The 10201-nt window shown below is 35.2% G+C and overlaps 1 protein-coding gene across 12 annotated transcripts in view; it reads right to left on the bottom strand.

Moving 5' to 3' along the window:
- The window catches only part of ulk4 (unc-51 like kinase 4), a 69380-nt gene that overhangs the window by 38767 nt on the left and 20412 nt on the right, over nucleotides 1-10201 (bottom strand). For all 12 annotated transcript variants that reach the window (XR_004949357.1, XR_004949355.1, XR_004949356.1 and 9 more), the window contains 2 exons: nucleotides 3472-3633; nucleotides 1859-2044 (listed from right to left, as the gene is read on the bottom strand). Coding sequence is in view for 9 of the 12 variants with exons in the window: in XM_036216045.1 (XP_036071938.1) it covers nucleotides 1859-2044; nucleotides 3472-3633 (348 nt within the window). In the remaining 3 variants the exon portion in view is untranslated. The remainder of the gene's footprint in view (nucleotides 1-1858; nucleotides 2045-3471; nucleotides 3634-10201) is intronic.

The raw sequence follows: 10201 nt of genomic DNA, 5'->3' as shown, positions 1-10201 counted from the left end.
TTTTTTTTTTGCAATGTGTGCAATATTGTTGTGCAACACAAATCATTGGAGTTAGCTTGGCATCAACATGCAAAACATGTCCAAAGAATGACTGAAAGGAGAGGACTACTGACATAAGCAGAGGCTGCTGCACAGGCTGTTGCAATCATATTTGCTGCTGCTGCTGCAAGAACTTTAGTAAGTTACATTAAAATGCAAACTTTTATAAAATTATGTCAACTTTAAATTCATGACATGCATGTTTCAGATGGATGCGCCCATAGGAATCTGTATTTATGCAAGCATGAAAGAGAAGAAGCGGACATTTGCAAATCAAATAAAAGAAGCTGTAATTGCTTTGTTCTGCAGTTTAGGGTGTAAAAAAAACGTTAAAACTGTCAATAAGCTGTGTAGTTTTGTAGATTCTGCATTGGACATTAAAAAGTTGCTTCAAGTTCTTTTAATTAGTGTATATCCGTGTGATGAACAATAAATATGGGTATTACAAACAGCAAATTGTCCTAGTTTAGGCAACAAATATCATATAAATGTGTATATCCTATAAGATTCTGGCACAAAAAAATGCTAAAACAATATATCTTTGAATCTTCAAAAAATGTTACAGACTGATTGAAAAAGTCTGCATAGGATGAAAAGTGCAAAATATAACAATATGCTTGTGTTTCACTAAAAGCACAACTAAATGAGAAAAACATAAAATGAGCTTCGTCTTTATTTTATCAGTGAACATGCTCACACCCAAACCTGCTGCTACATTAGGCAGCAATTCATTTAAAAGCAGGAACTGTAAGGAAAAAAAATGTAATGTAGGCTACAACCACCATTCATTACTACTATCATTATCACCAAAGCCACACACAAGTGAATGCGCATGAGGGTCCCTGTGTGAGGGAGCAAATGTGAAAGCATGTTCATGACTGTGTGTTTATGCAGCAACGTTCCAAGTTAATTAATTTCAAAGCCCAGCAGTGTGTGCTTAGCTGATAAATCCCTCCCCACTACCCATAATGCTTTGCTGAAGTAGAAGACTGCATAGTGCTCATTCAGCCAATTAGCCCAGATACTGACACACTCAACAAATTAGAGTTTTTGCCTCTGTGCGCACACTCACACACACAATCCTTTTTTTTTCTTATGCATCTATGCAAGCACACAAACACACACTAACAGACAGACTTCTGTGTAAACAAACTCTTGGACTGTCTGTCTTTGTGCCAGGGGATAGAAACAGGGAAGAGACACGGGGGAAGCGGGGGGGGATGCATATCAGTTTATAATTAGACCAGAGTTGAAGTACCAAGTTTGTATACTGCTGTTAAATTGGAAATGCTCAATGCAAATAAATTCTGTTCAGAGTCAATTACCAATTCTAGACTCCAAACTGAAAAAATGTTCAAATCCAATTCAGCCTTTTCTGCCTTCCGTGATTAGCACAACACATGAACACCATATGGGCTGTCTTAAAAATAAATAAATCAGTAATTCCTGACAAATTAGTTCATTCACAGTTCAACAGTAGTTCAGGAACTGCGTTCATGAATGCAGGAAGAGAGATGTGCGCACCAGCACAGGCAGATAAACAATGTAAAGTTTCAAGAATGTAAGAACTGATTTGTTCATTTTTATGTGGTTATGTGGGTGCTATCAAGCCTCAGCTGTTCCACACAAACCTCCCCCATTACACAAGTTTATTACATTTTTACTTAATAGCTACAATAATTACTAATAACAAAAATCCTTTATAAATCAAACTTAAAAAACAACAATTCCAACAATATTATTGCACTTTTGTCTTGAATTGTCAAATGAACTGAAGTTAACATTTTGTCTTGGTGTTGGACTAAGAGTCCAGATGTACCTGGTTCTGTGAAATGCGGCGGGTCTGGGTGGTTGAGGTGAGCAGGACAGTGGCCATAGCAGTGAGCAGGTGCTGCTGCACCCTGGCCCCTGGTCCTCCCATGCCCTCCATAACAGCTGCAGGGCCACAGGTGTCCAGCACTGACAGGAAGACTGCTGGATTCACCCGGGTTAACCGAGAAAGAGACTGGAGAAATACACAGATAAATCCGACTGAATTATTGAACACCTGTTTTTCTGACACTACAAAAAATAATCATCATCTAGTTTTTTGTTTTTTTTCTTGAGAATTCGCTATAACATTAAAATCCCACTACAACAATATATTTTTTTCTATTATAAAATCCTTCCCAGTTATCTTTTAATTATGATTTTGCAGCTTTTAGTCAAAATCAAAAAGCCTGTGTTGTTTTTTTTTAAGACATATTTTCTGCAGCTCAGCAGGAGCTCATTAGACATTTGTCTTTGGTTTTATCGATAGCCTAGCTTATAGCACCTCACAAGCCCAAGATAACTTTATTGTTGCAACAAAACAAAAAAAAACATTGTGGGCAATATTGGAGCTATCCAGCCACGCAGAAGAAGAGAATAAAGACGTTAATGGATTTATTTGTCTGGAAGTGAATGCATCAGGATTGGAGCGGAGAAGGGAGACTGTGACCCGCCCATGGCTGTTGCTGTGTCACAAACCACAGCTTTTTCAGACTGCTGGTTCTCATCTGCTCCTTATTCAACACAATTTGAATAAATAAATACTCAGAAATACAGTTTTAATCTTTATTTTTTTTTATATAAAAATCCTCTATTATGAGAAAAATGCAACAAGAACATGTAAAAAAACCCAAAATGTGATTTTCATTGGAGTGCTTCTTTAACCTCTTTAACCTTAACCTTGAATTATAGTCTCTCTCTATTAGCAAGAAAGTAGAATTATATCCAAACATTAGGAATTGGTCTCTTTGCTTAATTTAACTTGAGGTAACAAAAAAGTAATCAAGAAATATCTTTCTAAACTTTCCATTTTCTGTGTAATTTATTTTTTTTAATATAACTGTGCCTCCATTTGTAATTTTTTTTGCATCAATTTTGTTCTAAATCTTTATTTAAAAAATATCCATGAAACATGGGGAGCTTCATAGAAGACTACTGCTACCAACTAACCCTCTCTTTCTCTCTTCTTTTTGTCAAACTTCAGATTTATTTGGTTCAATGTGTAATGTATTGTATACATAAGTACTATATGTCTATTTATGATTATGAGCTATTATGGTAGCATCGTTTACATGTGTATTTCTGTATATATGTTTCTTTTTTTTACTTTTTAATAATTTTCTCTCTCAGTTAATTCATGACTAAATATCCAAAGTCTGATATGTTTTGTGTCTTCTTTAGCATTTGTTTTTTTGGATTGCTTGAAATAAACCAAATCTAAACTTGTCTCTGACAAATAACAACATGCTGCTGTTTAAAGTAAATATCGATAAACAGTATTTTTCCCAAAAATGCATACAAGCTTGTGGACCTTAAAAATATTGCCAAAAATGCTGTTTTGTGAAAAGTAAATGTGCAAATCTGTTTGAACTTGGGTTTAAAAGTCTGCTTAGTTTCACTTACAGAGATGGCAGTGACTCTAACCGCCTCCACACTAGAGTGGGTAAAAAGGTACCAGAGGGCGGAGCCCATTTCTGTGGTCACCAGAGGATGAGAGGGGCCAGACACCACTGTGGAGATGTTCTCTACGACTTTGGCAACCATATGATGAACGATGGCATCGTCCTGTAAGAGAAATGCATCAATCATAAACACCAAAGGTATCAGAGCAGAAAACAAATCACTTCTTTACAATAAAACAAACACCTTAATTAATTACAAATCACCTGAAGAAGTAAAAAATACATCAAAGACAGTATAAGAGACAACGCAGCAGAACAAAGAGACCTAGTAACCAAAAGAATTGTTCATAAATTATGATCCATGACTGCTTGAAATCAACCAAATCAATACAAGAAGTTTATTTCACTGTGGAGATGCGAAGACAGATGAGCCCTTTGCAAATCATTTAACTGACTTCCGCTGTAAACTAAAAAGAAAGGATTCCTGCATGCTATCAAAACTTGAAAGATTAGATTTATTACTTGCAATGTTTTGGCACTCAAGCCTTTATCATGGAAAAACAGATGCAAAGGCTAGAATTAAATACCTGGTTGCACGCAAAGAAACCATAGAAAATGTGATCATGTGAACTCCTCTATTGATTCAGGTTTCGAGCTTTGCTGCAGTGTTTTGTGCAATCAAAGACAATCGGAGACTTTTCTGGTAAGTTTAGTACGGAGTGTATCACATTCATTTTCAAATGGGAAAATTTACACCAAAAGAAATTAAGGAACAAAGACTTATTCTTTTTTTAAATTCAGTGAAAGTTTCTTGATTCTGACATTTATGTCAAGAAGAAAAAACAGATATAAGCCTTGCTTTCACTGGGCAGTCCGGTCCGGTACAGTACAGTAAGAAGTGGTACGGTACGGAACAGTTTGGTACTGCTTAATCGTCAATTTTACAACGGAAACAAAATGGCAGACCGGACTGTACCATACATGTTAAAATTTTTTTATTAAAGTTAATCTTTTTATCTGTTTTGAAAGCATCATTTTTTATTAGGCTGTTTTTATCCCAAAAAAGGCATTTTCTAGGACATAGTTTCTGCAGAGCGGCAGTAGTTTATTAGAAATTTGCCTCTGAATTTTGGATGGGACTGTTGGCATGGAGCAAGCCCGCCCTCCCTTCCCATCACCCATAACAGAACTAACTGTTTACATGTTTTTGCTCTGGCTTACAGCTTCTCACAACCTCAGCCTAACATTACCAGTGCAACAAATTGATGAGCAATTTTTGAATTATTCAGACGTGCAGTTTGAAGCCAGAAACCAGCTCAGACAAGGAAAACAAAGACATGGATTTAGTCGTCTACAATGGGATGCTTCAGAATTATGGAGAATTATTTTGCCTGCTCCTGATTCACAACAATTTTAAATAAATACAAAAATACTCAATTACAATTTTAAGATCAATTTCCTTAAAATATGTCCTCCATCATACAAAACACACCACAAGAACATTTTAAAAACACAAAAAATAAAATTTTCATTGGCATGGGTCTTTAAAGAAATAGCTTCACTCAGTAAAAATACTTAGAAACTCAAATTAACTATTTAAAAATGATCCCTTACTTACACTCTGGTTTCTATTAAAGCAGAGTCAAACAAACAAGCACAACAGCAAAATGCTAATGTTTCTATAGAAGAACTAAGACACTCAAGGATACATTGCCATCACATATCCCAAAAATTACAAACTCAGACATTATTCAGCTGTTTGGTTGTACACGTTGAAAAAGCTTTGGAACTACCAAAGTCAAAACATTTTGGCATTGATATATGATGAGATAAATACAGACGAGCAGTTCCACCTGCAACCCTAAATACAAAAGTGCTGACATTCTTATTCTATAAAACTAAATTGCATCAATTGGGGTTTTTTATCATTAAGTTACCAACACAAAACCCAATTACTGAGACTTTAGAGAGAGAAAAAAGCTGCAATTTACAAAGAAGTAATGTAATCAAAAAGTGACAATAGCATGAGTCTAGATCAGAGAGGGAGGCTGTGTGTGTACGAACAGTTTCTAGGAATGTGCTAGTGGGCTTTTGGTGTGCAAACACACGTCCACAATATGCTTCGGTCAGGGAATAAATTTTTGCGTTCAGACAATGGCATGAGGCTAATGAAATCTTTGTGGCTGAGGAAATTAGTTTTTTTTTCCCCCAGAAAAGTCATTGTGGAGAAAGACAGCAAGTAGAACAGAAGTGATTGCAGCTGTCAGGTCATTATTTTGTTTCACGGTGTTACATCAGTTAGACACTTCTCTGCATAAATATGTAAAGCTGCTTCTGTTCCTGCATGCATTTCACTACACTTGAGAAGAAAAGGTCCAAATAAACAGAAAAAAACATAATTAAACATATTGCAGTTCATGATGGGTCATCTGATATTAATTACATTGACTACAAAGACAAAAAAAAATACAAGCCAGCCTAGATATATATATATTTCGTGTTTCACATCTAACAGCATTGGTAGTTAAAATTTGTGTCATGCATGATGTGGTGGCGGACCGCAAACACAAAGAAGGTCATGTTTATATCTACCTTGGTAGAGGTTTCCCAAATCAGGAGAACATGAACTCACAAGAAGACGAAACAGATTAAAAAGAACACAAACTAAAGAAAATATGAAGTTATTAATGAAAGAAACCCAGAATAACATGTGTTCAGAGTTGATAATACATACAAATCATTATGTGGCTTTTTCGAACTTTTTTTTTAAACAATAAGAAAAAAGGTGAGTGCTTTAGGAATCCAAGAAAACAAGAACTGAATGATTTTGTCTCACAATCCATGTAGTCACAGCAGGAAATTATGAGTTGTTGTTACTTTATTGGGTGAAAAATATGGCAGGAATTTAGTTGAACATAATTAATCCTTGAAACAATCTTCCTAAACTGTATAGCCATTTCTACTGTTTAAATGACTTAATTGAATACTGAAATAATGCTAACTTGTTCACTTCTTTATACAATGATACACGCATTTTGCACAATATTCACTTAAATTGTGTAACGATACATCATAATAAACTGTTACTGTCAGATTTATCTAAATGCTTTTAATCAACTACAATGCACAACCAGACTTTATAAACTTTTATACATGTTCCAGTAAATCTGACAGTTTAAAAGTTTAAGTTTTGTGCTCTACTTTGGTTTATTTTCTGCATTGTTTTTTTTTTAGTTCATCTGTCGTGTCACAGTCACACCAGGTTCAGGTTGTTATATTCACAGTAGTCTTATTTTCAGTTAATCAGTCTCAGTGTTTTAAGTGTCTGATTTTCTGTTAAGTCTTGTCAGGTTACCTGCTGCTTGATCTTTTATTCTGGCTTGTTTTACAATTTGTTCATGTTTGTCTCTTTGTTTGAGTTTTAAGTTTCTGTCATTAAACTGGATCTCCTGCATTTTTGAGTCCTATAGCACCAGTTTCAACCAATCAAAAATAATTTTGATAATTAAAAAAAAAGTTGAAAATTAAACTGTTTACATTGAGCTCTTGTCAGGAATGGTAGATGAAGGACCCACATGCAGGAGACCAGGCTTGGTGACAGTAATTTAAAACATTTATCAAATTAAATAAAGGTTCCATAAAATAAAATAAAAAAAAATCTGACCTAAAAGCTTCTGTGTCTTATATTTGCTCATAAGCAGTTTACAGTACATGTGTGTTGTTTCAGAAATGTTTGTGTGACTTTTATAAGGTATTTAGATGTAAACAGAATTTTAGACTCACATATTATAATAGTAGAACAAATGTAACTTTAGTTTCTATCTAAAAGCTGTTAAATGTTCCTTGTAGATAAATATGTAGACCTCTAAAATGTAATAAAGATATTTAACAACTTGTAATATAATCATAACTGACAACTTACATAACTGAAAAATCAAGCCATCACAACACATCACAGTATTTTTTTAGTGGCAGGGGACTATGTCAAACAATGGCATAATGAATCCTCTGGCACCCCTTCGGGACTGAGTAAAATGGTCGGTTCCAGCAGTCCCCTGGCTGCGTGGGCTAGCTCACTAATGAGTCCACGGGGGAGCGTCCACTGTTCCAGACTTTGACTTTAGCCTTGCCAGAAAATGAACAGATTCTGATAGTGATAGCAGGCTGAAGTCAAAAGATAAAGAATGACAAAGATTTTCCTACAAGTGGTAAAAGCTCGAGTGAGGATTTCCTGCATGATGATGAAATAAGGAAAGAATAATGATTAAACGAGGCAAATGCTATAGTCATTACTGCTTGCCTTTAAAGGAAGAACACACAGATTTTTGTGATATACAAACTTGGTTGACATAAGCAACACAAAAAATTACAGGAAAAGTTTCTAATCCTGTTTCATAAAGCTCATTGTAAAGGATAAGTAAAAAACGTGGATAATTATCGCTCTCCCTGGAAAGCAATAAAAAGGGTTCACGTTGTGTGGCATCATCAAAACGCTATAACAGGTTTCAGTTTTTAGTTTTGCCAGAAATCCAGGAGTTTGACCATTCATTAATTGGCATTTTGTTATGTAATGAAAATAACTCGTATAAAAAAGAAAAAAAAAACTTCTGCTGTGAGGCAGAAACATCTGGCAAACCTTCTGCACGTAATAAACATTACAGGTTTCCAGCCACACCAAGTAAACAGTTTGAAATTCCCTTCCACCATCTCCATCTTTCTTAGCGTATACAACACCTGTTAAACCAGAGAGCGGATATGCAACCGCAGAAGCACAATCTGCTCCTGATTTAGAGGCAAATTAAATCAAGCACTTTAATGTAGGAATTCCGCTAATTCAACAGTTTATGAGTTGCATTTACTCTAAAAAAAACATGCTAATGGTTTCAGAGCACAAGCATTTTTAAAAACTTGGGTAACAAGAAGCAAAGAGCTGCTCCAACTAAACAACATTGCTGATTGCTCTGATAAATCAAGCAGAGAAGAAACTTTGAATAAATAAAATCATCTTAAAGCAGAACTCCAACACAGAGCCTTGACGACAAAGATTATATTACAAGTTGTTTTTTTAAAGTAAAGCAATAATGATGTGATGACACCAACAAGTCTTTTCATTGATTATCTGTTCACTTTGTATTGTGGTGACTAAATAAAAGTATTTTTAGTGTCAAATAAAACTATTTGATTGTGTTTATACTTTACTGAGTATAAAATGAAACCAAACTACAAGGAAAATTAATGGCTTACACTTTTTTTCAAGTTGTTTCAAGTCTAAAGGACCTCCGGTTGACCAGGTTCAAGTAGAGCTTTTTATTACCCCGCAGCTTAAGATGGATAGCAAAGATTTACAGACATTCAACCACTGGCTAAAAAGTCTTTTCCAATGAAAGACTTAAAAGGCAGGCAGACATGAAAAAAGATCCTCTCTTCAAGTGTTGATCAGTCAACTAGTTTTATATCCAAACATGCTTCCACCTGCTCCGAGTCTCAAAGAAACAGAGATTACAAAAATTGCATAGCTTTGAGCCTGTGCCTGTTCCTGCGCAGTTCACATGTCAGATGTGGTTTCCCTTTATAATTACAAGCCTTTAGAAGCACCAGGTTTTCAATGACACCCCCCCACCCCCCTGCTAGAGACAGTCACCATCTGAGCAGTACCTTTTCCAACCCACTTTCAATGTAACTGACAGCTAAAGACATTTCACAAAGACATGGTCTTTTAAAGACTAATAGGACAATGATTCCAAATATGGTCTTTATCTGACCCATAGAAGTCACAAAAAGAACCTTTAAAAAGTACATGAGCTTATAGTAACTGATACATATGAAGAAGACATGAAGATAAACTACATAAAGAAAAAATAACAGCACATTGCTTCATTAAATAGTACATAACTTTTCCACGAAAGAAATTATAAACTAAAAAAATGAAAGGTAAAAACTCTAAGAGGAGGAAAAAAGCTGTTTGGTTTTAAAACAATTAGAGACAACAAACTGGTACATGCTATTCTTATTGTTTTTACTCAAACCTAAAAAAATGTTTTAATTAATAAAGAAAAGTGTGATTAATAAACCTATATTAAAAAAGTATTTTAATAAAAACTGCTTTTTATTACATCTAAACATGTTATAACTTTGACAAGTGATAGATCCTTGTTCGTATATGTTGTATAAATCAATAAAGTAAATCTTTAGTTTTTAAAGAAATAAATATTGTGGTGATATAAATATTTAACACAGATGTGTGACATTGTTTCTTCAGTTTCCTTTTCGTTGCTGTCAAATTGGCCAGATGAATGCACTTCTTTATGTTCCACATGTCACGGAAGGTTGATGTTCACACCAAAAATATGTCTGAATCAACTTGATGTGGTCATCCCATCTTACTCACAGGGGTAGGGCCTATGACTCTCTTTTTTAGGAGTACCTTTCAATTCTTCCCTCCTTTGTGAAAGATAGCGATGAATCATTAATAAGCTTACCACCGTTGTACGTGTGTGTATGCAAGTGTCCGTGTGTGTGAGGGGGATTTCTGCCCCGTGCCCTCTGGCTCCCATCGCTGCAATACTATTCACACACCATTTCTGTTGCAGGCACACAAACACAGATTATTCATCATAGGCAGCTGAAGCATCATCTTGTTCAGCCTCATAAATAATTTCCTGCAGCTCAAGTCTGGCCTGGAAACCTGTCTTTCACTCCATGCCATGTACACCCCCCCTCCAAGTACAACT

Source organism: Oryzias melastigma, linkage group LG16, assembly GCF_002922805.2.
Source record: "Oryzias melastigma strain HK-1 linkage group LG16, ASM292280v2, whole genome shotgun sequence".
Taxonomy (NCBI): domain Eukaryota; kingdom Metazoa; phylum Chordata; class Actinopteri; order Beloniformes; family Adrianichthyidae; genus Oryzias; species Oryzias melastigma.
Note: the sequence above shows the minus strand (reverse complement) of the source record. Positions and strands in the feature narration are given on the sequence as shown.